Here is a 12,139-nt window from a genome sequence, read left to right on the forward strand (position 1 = left end):
TTTACAGTAATTTGTACAATATATTTCTTGTCATATTTAGTATCAAAACATTCCACTAGTCCTCTCCACCTGCTAGTATAGACCTACCACTGTAGGCAGATGCACACAAAATCTCTACAGTAAGTTATACATTTTTTGCCTCACGCACAGTGCCCTGTCCTATATAACATATAATTCCATTATAGATTACATGGAGTACATACCTGTTTTCCCTGTGAAAGGTTTGGATAATGGAGGAGACTGTAGAGCGAGGCACATTAGGCTGCACTCGATGACCTGCCTCTGCCATTGTGAGGCCATGGTTTATGACATGGTCTATAATTGTGGCCCGAATTTCATTCGGGACAGCACAGTGTCTTCGTGCTCCTCGGCCTCCTCTTCCCCCTATTCCTCCACCACGCATTCTCAGTCCTCCTCTTCTTCTTCTTCTTCTTCCTCCTCTTCCTTGAGGAAGAACTTCCCCTTGTCCGTTTGCTTGGCCTTGTCTATCCATGTTCAGTGATCTGACTGGCTCTGATCAAGCTCTATATATCTGTGTTTGGCAGCACACAATCATGGAACACACCTGTGTGTGGCACCTAGTTTCACCTGACTGTCAATGACTGTCATCAATTTATCAAATATTCAAAGAAATTCATATATGGTATTCATGGTATTATGTTCTTGACCAATTTTGACGATTGAACAGACAGTTGTGCATGTGAGTACTTATACAATGAAATCATGCTGACATGTTTTGGAGGGAATGATCATTAGACTGAGAATCAACTAATCAGTTTAGATCTACAAGATCTATTCATTTGGAAAATGTGCTAAATGTGGGCTAACTGTATAACTGTAGGCTACTTGTACTTAATCATTTGCAAAGATGCACTGAGACAATTGAGACATGTACTGAGGCATTTGCCATTTGATAAAATGAATGAGAAATGCCATTCTGTTGTGAACATTTGCCAAGAGGTTTGGAGGTTTATCCAAGTTATTTTGAGAATGTAATTTCTGTTTCAAGAAATGAGCCAAACCAATGGAGAAAAACTGTAAATGCACCTAGACAGAATTTGAATTCATTTGAAAGCCTTGCCTCTCAACTCTGGGTAGTAACCAAAAGAATGACATTATGGATACAAGCGGCAGAAGTGAGCTTTCTTCGAAGGGCAGCTGGCCTCTCCCTTAAAAATAGGGTGAGGAGCTCAGATCGAGTGGTGCAGAGTAGAGCCGCTACTCCTCTGCATTGAAAGCAGCCTATTGAGGTGGATGCCTCACTGGAGAGGTGTTTCAGACAGGTCCTATAAGGACCAGGCCCCAGGGCGGACCCAGGACATGCTGGAGAGATTACAACTCTTATATGTTGTGGGAATGTCTCGATGTTCCTATGGATAAGCTGGAGGAGGTGGCTGAGGTGTATAGGGAAGTCTGGGTAGCCTTGATGATGGATGGATAAATGGATGGATATATGGATGGATGGATAGATATAAGAAAAGATGGATGGACGGATGGATGGATGGCTAGATAAATGGATGGATGGATGGATATATGGATGGATGGATGGATATATGGATGGATGGATAGATATAAGAAAAGATGGATGGACGGATGGATGGATGGCTAGATAAATGGATGGATGGATGGATATATGGATGGATGGATGGATGGATGGATGGATGGATGATAGATGGATGGATAGATATAAGGAAATATGGATGGATGCATGGATGCATGGCTATATGGATGGATGGATGGATGGATGGCTAGATAAATGGATGGATATATGGATGGATGGCTAGATAAATGGATGGATGGATGGATGGATGGATAGATAAATGGATGGATATATGGATGGATAGATAAATGGATGGATATATGGATGGATAGATAAATGGATGGATATATGGATGGATGGCTAGATAAATGGATGGATGGATGGATGGCTAGATAAATGGATGGATGGATGGATGGATAGATAAATGGATGGATATATGGATGGATGGATATATGGATAAAGTTACATTGAAACCAAGCACACCATTGTTTTTCTTGTGACATTACCAATAAGTTTGATGTGTCACATGGCCCTCTTCCTATTGAAAAAAGTTGTATCCAAGATGGCCGACTTCTAAATGGCCACCATGGTCACCACCCATCTTGAGGAGTTTGCCCCTCACATATACTAATGTGCCACAAACAGGACTTTAATATCACCAACCCTTCCCATGTTATTACGGTGTATCCATATAAATGGCCCACCCTGTAGATAGAATTGAAGATTAACTATAAGGAGTAGGAACTGTTTTTTTTTTCTGATTGCAGGGTATTCAAGTTTGGGGAATACCCTGTTAGAACTAGATTTGTGTTTTTGATGGACCTGAGTGTGAAATAAGGACGCTGCCCTTTTGTATGTGCTTGTCAGTCATAAAGTGTCTGCATTTTTGTGTATTTTACTTTACTGGAAGCCACCATTTACAATATCTATATAATATAAATTTTATTCAATGAGAAACTGAAACGATAAACTCATCATGAAAGTGTTTACTCAGGCCATGGATCAAGCATGCTGACTGTTGAGTTACCTCCTGCTGGCCATTAGAAAACATGCAGGTTAGCAGCACTTTCACATCGATGTTCATTTTTAAGCAGACCCCTAATAAAAGTTGACGTTAAAGTTGCCATGGTGTCTGTGATAGCAAGCATTTGTCTATTTATTTCTCTTCTTTAAGCTCTGGCTTGGCTTCCATCAAATGTAACTGTTAGTGTCCCAGTGAAGGTTGTACATGTTTGTTTATTGCTGGGCAGGTAATCATTTGATTAAGCTTTTAAAAAGTGAAATCTAATTAAAATTGCTGTCTGTACCCATCACCCTACAACCAAAATAAGCCAACCGGTTGAGTTAAAAGAAGTGCATAGAAGAGTGATAGTTCTACTGTAGAAACACATTCAGAATAATTCAGAAAGGATTCTGAATATTTGTCAAAATGATCCAAAACCCCTCCATTCAAAACACTTAACATTCACATTGTTCTTTTCTGTATGCAGGCCATCCAGCTTGCAGACAGGACGATCTCCACCCAGACCTCCAGCCTGCCGCACCCCGACACTCTCCATCTCCCCAACTCCTTCCTGTTCCTCGTCCCTTCCCCGATCTGTCTACCATGAAATGACAGCTAACAATGTCATCATCCTGGAACCTGATTCCTCTAGCCCCGCCTCCAGGAATCGTCTGCTGTCTTCTGCAATCGGCGGCCTTTCCGATTGGCCAGCAAATTCAGATGCAGTGCCTTCCGCTAATGTCATTGTTGTAGAAACCTCCAATCTGATCATTCGCAGTGCGTCTGAGTTCTGCCTAAGCTCCACCCCACTGTCTGTGGAACCGCAGGAGAGCACCTTCACGTCAAATCCTTTTTTCAAGCTGCGCTCGCTCAGCAGCCAGTCACTGGTGGAGCAAGAGATCAGGATGGTGAGGCAGAGGGAGGAGGAGTGGAAAAGGCAGAGGGAGGAGATGTGGAGGAGGAAAAGAGAGGAGGAGTGGAAGAGAGGGCGAGAGCGGTACGATACTGTTTTGGTGTCTCCGGGTCTGAGTGATGTTACGTGCAACGGTATGTATCATCCACACAACTAAAACACTAATGATTTAGGAAGCACACAACCTACTAACCTTCTAACATACTAGAAACTTTTCATTTTATTGTAGATTTATTCAAATGAGTCAGTGTTTGAATGTGTTTGAATGTAAGACCGTGTGCTTATGCATAGATAGGTAAGAGTCCACATTTAAGTTTCTAACAACTTTCTCTTTCTGAGTGTTATGTTCATGATGTTAGCCAAGACTAACAGTTTTCACTGCTGAGGGAAAACAACAATTACTAAGTCAAACAGGTCAACAGCACAGTGTTAATCTGTTACATTATGACACATAAATCAGCCTTTGATGGATGCTTCAACAGTAAAGGCTTTAATGAGGACTTTTTATGATTTGTGACATCTTGGGAAAATTTCCCAACAAGCATCTAGAAGTGTTTCCGGATCTGAACAGAAATGTTAGAAAAATGTCTTATAGACTGTGTAGTTCTCAATTCAGGCCCTAATTCATATATGCTGATGATGCTGTTTTAATACCAGTGTCAGTGGTTCCAGACAGAAGCGTCTCCTCCCCGTCATCCCCCTCCAGGACCCGCAAAATAGAGCGATCCAGTTTGTCTTGTGACCACAAGGTTGGCAGACTCACACACACATTCATATGCATGCACTCTACAGCTGTTGTAGAAGACAAAGTGGTGTCAGCACCAAAGTCTGGAAATCATTATGCACACCTCTAATGCAAATGAGCGTCTTATTCAGTTGAATAAAACCACTTGACGTTCATATATAGTTCATATATAGCTCATATATAGTTCATATATAGTACCCCAGCACTGACAGTATCTTATGTTTCAAGTCATACAAACAGCTTATGACCCTGGATGTCATTGCTCCTCTGAAAAGAAGAGATGACTGTCTCTGATGTAATGCATAAAAAGTTTTAAGCATACAGCTTCTAAGGCTTTGCACTCATTTACAGGATCCTTATTTGACCTGTAAAAACTGAAAAAGTTTTAAAAAGACGTTTAGGAAGTTAGGACAGTTTCCTGTTCGTCACTAATAGGGCTGCCACAAACGATTATTTTGATAGTCGGCTGGTCACAGATTATTTTTGCGATTAGTCGACTAATCAGATCATCATCCATTGGACGTAAAACGTACAGCTCTTTGCACCAGCAGCATCTGCTCTTATATAACTATCATTAGCTTACAGCTATACAGCTTTCAGGTCTGTGCTAACTAAAAATAGATAGATAGATAGATTGTCTCGGTGGAGTTTAATAAACTCAGCCGTCTGCTCCTTGCTATCTAAAATATAACAGGACACTGGAGTAAACTCTCGACCATCTCACACTTCTGTTTAATCAGTTTTCTGACGTTTGTGAAAATTATAGCAAATAAAACACTGAAAAAAGCCAAACAATAAATGTTTAAGTTATCTAAGTGACTTACATCATGTTTGACCTGAGTAGCGAAAGATCACAGGGGTTTGAAAACAATGTGCCGGGAGTTTGCTGTTCTCGCCGGCTCTAGTGAGCCTTGAACTCCCAGTCAGCTGTCGAGCTGGTGGGTAACAGACGTCTCCGAAAACGTCACTTTTACAAATATGTGGTGTCTCGATAAACTGAACAGATATTTGATGTTTACGCAGCTACATTCTTGCCTGAAAATATGTTAAGAGTTTATTTTGTGACCCAGGCAGAGTAATAAGAGTAATATTAAAACTAACTAGCTGCCGTCATTGTTGGAAATGCTATGAATTCTGGGATAGTTTGGGCCTCGAAGGATACACCCGACCTATCCTTCAAATCTGAGGAAATGAAGGACGCATTTGTCGGCCGCATTTGGAGAAGTCTATGAATTTGGACAGCCTTCGTCGTGTTGCTGTCAAGTATTTGGCCTACAAATACGGCCTCAGGAGGATGCAGCCTCTGAATTTGGACACAGCTACGATACCGGAGTTGCTTCTTCTTCTTCGGGGTTTAACGGCAGCTGGCATCCTTGTACATGCAGTGCTGCCATCTTCTGTTTCAGTCCGTTATTACACTCTTAAATCCTACTACTTATTCCTGCGTCTTTCAGGATCTTGCAAAGCTTCAAACGACGCGCTGACTATTAAATTAGTGGCAGCCCTAGTCACTAATAACAAGAACAACCCTGAGTTTGTTTTTAGCACCGGAGCCAGGCTGACAGAGAGTCAGAGCTAAATTGAGGTTTTCTTTTAACTTTAACGAGAAATTCTTCATAAATAAAATTTTAACCATCAGAGAAAAAATAATTCATAGCTGCCCCATATGAAGTGCATTAAATGCAGGAACTTTAATAACTGCTCACTTTACCTAGGCTCTTCCTCTGTTATCTTTCTAAGTTGACTAAACCATGAAACTATTTTCACTATTATTTAATGCTTAAATATGATTATTCTATCTTCATTAGCAGATTATGTACCACAGGCTTCTAAGGTGGCCACAAACAAATGATTTCTAAACTTTCTTTTATTTTAAAATAGAGTTGCTGTCAAACAGTTAAATGGTCATTTCCAAAGTAATGGTTTATAGAGTGCATGATAGCAGAGAATGTAATGATGCTGTTTAAACTGTCACTCTGACTTTCGTTTGTACATCACCCATTGTATATGTCATACACATCGTTTCACTCATTTTTTTACCCTACCTTTCTGACTCATCAATCAGTTGGATTGATCGCACCTTTCATTCACCAGTTTAGCTAATATATTCATTATTTACCTCATTTCATCGAACCATTACACCTGCATCACTTTATCCAGCATTTCTGTTACATCTTCTCTCCATTTTTCTTTCTCTCTAATGTCCATCCATCCATCATCCATCCATCCATCCACCCTCCATCCATCCATCATCCATCCATCCATCATCCATCCATCCATCATCCATCCATCCATCATCTATCCTCCATCCATCATCCATCCACCCTCCATCCATCCATCCATCCATCCATCATCCATCCATCCACCCATCCATCCATCCTCTATCCACCCTCCATCCATCCATCCATCCATCCATCATCCACCCATCCATCCATCCTCCATCCATCCTCCATCCATGGATCCATCCATCCATCATCCTCCATCCATCCTCTATCCATCCATCCATCATCCATCCATCCATCCATCCATCCATCATCCATCCATCCATCCATCCATCCATCCATCCATCCACCCTCCATCCATCCATCCATCATCCATCCATCATCCATCCATCCATCCATCCATCCATCCATCATCCATCCATCCATCCATCCATCCATCCACCCTCCATCCATCCATCCATCCATCCATCCATCATCCATCCATCCATCCATCCATCCATCCATCCATCCTCCATCCATCCATCCATCCATGCATCCATCCATCATCCATCCATCCTCCATCCATCCATCCATCCATCCATCCATCCATCCATCCATCTTTGCTCCAGTGGTTCAGCTGAGTCTTCCCCTCCCTCCAGTTCCCTCCTTCCCTCTCTTCAGTGCCTCGACAACAAAATGCCATGGCACAGCGATGGGAGGCCTCCCTACTAGCCAATCAGAAGAAGTAAGCAACGGTACTGCTCAGCTGTCAGACATTGTAAAAGCCAAAATGAAGTCCCCTGCCTGTTTCTTCCTTTGTTCTGCTCTCAGTCGGTCCCGTGTATCAGCAGCCAATGTGTTTTACAACATGTGTCAGAGCTATGGGTTATAGCTCAAATGTGGGTTTTTCACCTGGACACCACAGAAGAAGAGAACTGTTTCTCAGTTTCAATGATTTCAGTCATTTACCTGAGCTGGTTTTCTCACAATGTCTCAGTGGCTTTAAAAGTCAGACTATCTAAAAGAGTCCGACACATTGGACCTGCCTGTAACGTCACTTTTTCCTTTATATAATAATTCCTGTGGACAGATTCCTTAAAGCTGTATAACAAACATAAGTATATATAAGTCTTCATCTGCAGTCATGATAATCCCACTGGTTTTAACATGTGATATTTAATGTGAATTTTCACATTTTAACATTTGTGATTTTCTCCTCGATATATGATATTTACAGCACTTTGATAACTAGATATGGCTGAGCTAAGGCACTAGTAGAACTATTTATTGACATCTGTTTTATGTGAATGACTGACTCGAATGCAGTGATTTTCAATTTTACTTCTTGGCAGTCACATGCTCGATTTTAATGACTTTATATGTGAAAATATTGTAGCTATGCATTGCAGAGATGCAGACAAGATGTTGCATGTTGTTTTCTTTACAATAACAGTTCATGTATTTTAAAGGTGCCACGCCAAACTTTGAAAATCACTGCCTTAATGAAGTGTTACAATGAGCCATTGATCCAAACAGTTTGGATGTCCCAGGTTTCCTAAAGAGCTACTTTTGCTTCTTTGATGAAGGTCAGTTGTTAGCACAGGTTCTGATCAGTGTGTTAAATATACACTCTACCTTCCTCTAGTCCCTGATTGGCACACGTGTCATTTTTGAGGAAAGCTGTTCGTGTTTTAAACAGTTTAGGTAGCTTCTGTTAGGTGGCTGCATGATCTCGATGAGAGCAGCTCATAAAGGGAAGCTTGCCCTTGCATGATGGATCCTCCCCCTTTAGCTTTTAACTTTAACATTAATAGTTTGCCTTTGGCATCCACACTGTACTGTTTTCATCCTCTCAGTAGTTGGCCTACAGCCTTTTTACTTTTTACTTTAGGAACCAAAAGAAAATCTGTAATTTCTGCTCTGCAACCTGTGTTGTTGTGTGTGCCACAGACTTTTCTCCATCATGAGCCTAGCTATCCCCCGAGAGTCCAAGGTATAAGGACGGAGTCTACTCTCATCTAGACTGTAGATAAGTTAATTAGTTTAGGTTAACTTCACACCATCATACAAAAATGGACGTCATAGAGCCTGTGTTTCATCCTGAAGTAAAACAAATAAGGAACAAAGATGTATCTCAGGAAAAGGATTACTGTAGAGAAGTGAAAAGGTTAAAACAACAGTTATTCGAATATGTTGCCAGATAGCTTGTAGCTAATGCCTCACCAACAACTTCCATCTATAAAATGGATGAAAGAGCTCAAGCTGAAACAAACGTTTGCACGGCCGTGTCCCCGTGCTGCTTTATAATCACCCCCAGACAAACACGCTTCTCCTGGAGTGATACAACCTGCCCAAGCTGTGTATGGCTCCACAGGTATGGAGGCGAGGGCTCGTCACAGCTCCGACCACAAGATCTAGTCAATATTTTTACAGATTTTTATCGCCTGTCTTGATTCTTACAAAGAGAGATTTATCGTATTGTATTTTTGCTGCATATATTTATGAACTGAGCAGTGCTTATAAATTCTTAAAACTTTTATTTGTAAAAGGTTTATAACATATTGTGATGGTAAGATTATTGAAAACTTTCCATGTTTTTTAGAAGCTGATATTTCCTTGTGGTGTGTGCGTATGTGCACGAGTGCATACCAATCCGTCCTCCTTACACATGAGACTCACACATGAGTGGCTCTGGCTCCAGAGTACGTCCACTAGTTTGGATAAAAGGTGCGTTCAAGTCAGCTCAGGATGCAGGATTTTTCTGTCACGGGGGAACAACACCAGACAGGAATGCAGCAGATTGTTATTTTAGCTGTGCTACACTGCAGTGTATTACTGAATAAACTATATTACAGTATCTCAAACTACCTAGCTAAACCTGCGAGTCACTGTGCAGCCTGAAGCTAGATCCACAGCTCAGTAGATTGTAGTAGTTTACCTTTTCTTTACCTTCTGCCCTTCCTAATATTTAAATCCTACATTTACAACTTTCTATGACAATGTTAAATTAATACTACTTTTCAAGTGCTGAAGGCGTGGTTAGACACTATAATTAGCTTTGTATCCACACCAGGTGTTACAGTTTCAACTTGAAATTGAAGGCGAAGCTTTAAGTACCTTAAAGAGAAAGATTGCTAATAGAAAAACTGAGTATTTTTCACCAGCCGCTCTGATCAGCATGCTGGTGGTCATTTTTCAAATACGACAGAGGTCCATTTTTAGGTGCTTGATTGACATGCTCTGTCTTGTGTGATTAACACACTGGCCAGTTGCTAATAAACATAAGGAACTATGTTGTTCAGATTTTTCATCAGTAAATATTTTCCTTTAAATCCATGTGGCAATATTAGTGCTCAGATGTTAACAGTGCATTTGGCTCTTTGGTGATGTATCTCCTCCAATCAGCTTCCAGCTGTTAACCGCCTACTCCACCGCACATATTCTGGCACCGTTAACCTCAACCTGAAAAGATGGTGTTGACCACAAAACCATCACTGGCTTCAGTTAAGCTATAATGTAACAATAATGGCCGCAGTGAACAGCATCAGCTTTTATGCCCATCTTTATATACAGTCTTTATACACACGCTTGTGGAACAGCTAAAAGCTGGAAAAGCTTTTGACTGGAAAGCTGGAATTCTGGAATGAAAGTAGACGACTTCAATCCAAAGATAATACTGACGGCGTCTGACCCCTGACCCTGGACACGCTGTCAGTGACTCGTGGAAATGAAGCTGTAGCAACCACGCTACAAAGAAAACAGTCCTGATTTAATAAACCTGTCACAACTATTCACATTCCTCCCCAAAACATTCAGTTTGCCTTACTCCAAAATATACGGTTAGGGCAGGTCTACCACCTGCGATCAGACCTTACCAGGATAATTAAACATAAGTGTTGTCCATCTAAAGACTTCAATTTTATTTATACAGCATCAGAACCACAACACTGTAAGGTAGACGCTACAACAATAATGTGGGATTATTCACACATTTATCAGCTATTACTGCTAGAAATGGCCTTTTGCTGACCACATATTGGAAACTGAAATACAGAAAACAAATGCAACTAAAAATTCAACTCAAAGTGCAAAATGTACACCCCCACCCCCGATCAGAGGTCACAGAGGTCACAGAGGTCACAGACTGCACTTAGAGGCTAATGTACGCTTTGGGAATATGCTGCTTAAATCTCTGTTATGAACTCTGAGATGTGTTGGATGCACTCTGTGAGAACAGGATGACGGGTCAGCATGTTTCTGTGTTGCTGTGATACTGCATTATAACCTGGATCACACTGTACTGTGCACTCAGTGATTGAGTCCACATCCACACCTGGCTGCAGTTTTACTTTCAGTTGTTTTTGCATTTAATTTTGTTTAGTTTGGGAAATAAATTGAATTTAGATTTCAGATGTTCTCCTCAGCTGGTGCAAAGGTCCGATCTTCAGTGTGGAGTCACAGATGTTTTCCTCATGTGTTATTTATGTGTATTCGTTTGTCTGCATCCACATTCACTCATTTATTATTGCCAAATAAAGGTGTGGTGATCTTAAATAAAGCATAACTCCTGAGTGGTGCTCAGCGTTTCTTTATTCTCCATCAACCACATTCACCTACAGTGAACTGCTGCATTGTATATTTAGCTGTGCTTTCAGGAGAAATGTGCTTCAAAACAACACAAAAAGCACAGAAGAGCTAGCCTGGAGTCTGGATCTTTCCACTGTGTGTTCACAGGGTGGGACTCACCCACTCGGATCAGGAAGAAGCACATTTATTATGGGATATCACCATGGACACACACTTGTACAGCAGACATGGTTGTGACAATTTCTAATCTCGTTTTGTTTAGGCTTCTCCAAATGATGACAATATATAAAAATAATAACATGATGCTTCTAGTTTCCCAGTGTTTTGTTCTTAGTTTAATACTCTGGGTTTTTGGTTTGTTTTCTGTAAGTTATATTATGAAGGAAATAAAGCTGCCGATGCAAAGTTTATTTTTCCGTGCATGAATGTCTGCATTTGGGTCCACGTCCTGCCGGCCACAGCACACAGTTTCATTGCGTTTGCTGATAAATATGATGGTGGCTGTGTGCCAAAGCCAGTGTACCTGCATTAATGACGTTAAACTCATGGATAATGACACGAGCGACTAACGAGTGATATCCAGCGTGACTCTGTGGGGACGTCTGAGCTGACTCGTGTCACACAGGATTAATGTCGCACACGCATGAAATGGTCAGAGCAGCGTACACGGGATGAGCTGGTTTATTAGCATCATTGTTCCATGCTTTTCTACACGCTCGTCATCTCACACACTGCACACACATGTTTAAAGGCACTATCGAAACGGACACTGAAGCAGAACAAAAAGGTTTACAAATGCTGATGACAGTAAAATTATGATTTCCAAATCAGATGTTTAAGCTGTCAGGAAATGATCTGCCAGGATGAATATTGTCTCAAATGTTCCAGTTGGAGAAAGCAAAGCTGAAACATTGGCACCTGAGCTGTGAATGCTAATGCACTCATGCTGCGGTTGTGCAGCTTAGTCCATCCAGTGATAACAAATATCACACTTGTCCATCCGGTTCAGTATTTATCAGCTGATATTGTTTTGGTGTTATTAAACCCACGTGGGCCAGCTCAGAACAGAACATGCTGCAGAGCACAGGAAAGTAATGCAAACATTCACTGACACATTCAACACAGTGTGAAGTCCTTATGAAGTAGGTCA

General features: G+C 41.1%; 1 protein-coding gene across 5 annotated transcripts in view; it reads left to right on the forward strand.

Annotated features, from left to right (window-relative positions):
* LOC102778781 (uncharacterized) overlaps positions 1-10,547 on the forward strand; it is a 38,011-nt gene extending 27,464 nt beyond the window's left edge. For 4 of the 5 annotated variants that reach the window (XM_006808727.2, XM_035915812.2, XM_006808726.3 and 1 more), the window contains exons 5-7: positions 3,031-3,590; positions 4,114-4,205; positions 7,062-10,547. In XM_006808727.2, the coding sequence (XP_006808790.2) occupies positions 3,031-3,590; positions 4,114-4,205; positions 7,062-7,151 (742 nt within the window). In that variant the 3' untranslated portion in view covers positions 7,152-10,547. Of the gene's footprint in view, positions 1-3,030; positions 3,591-4,113; positions 4,206-6,266 lie in introns of all 5 variants that reach the window. The other variant, XM_087850544.1, reaches the window with a different exon arrangement.
* Positions 10,548-12,139: the final 1,592 nt, after the last annotated feature.

The sequence above is a fragment of the Neolamprologus brichardi genome, chromosome 14 (assembly GCF_056152115.1).
Source record: "Neolamprologus brichardi isolate AB-2024 chromosome 14, ASM5615211v1, whole genome shotgun sequence".
NCBI lineage: Eukaryota > Metazoa > Chordata > Actinopteri > Cichliformes > Cichlidae > Neolamprologus > Neolamprologus brichardi.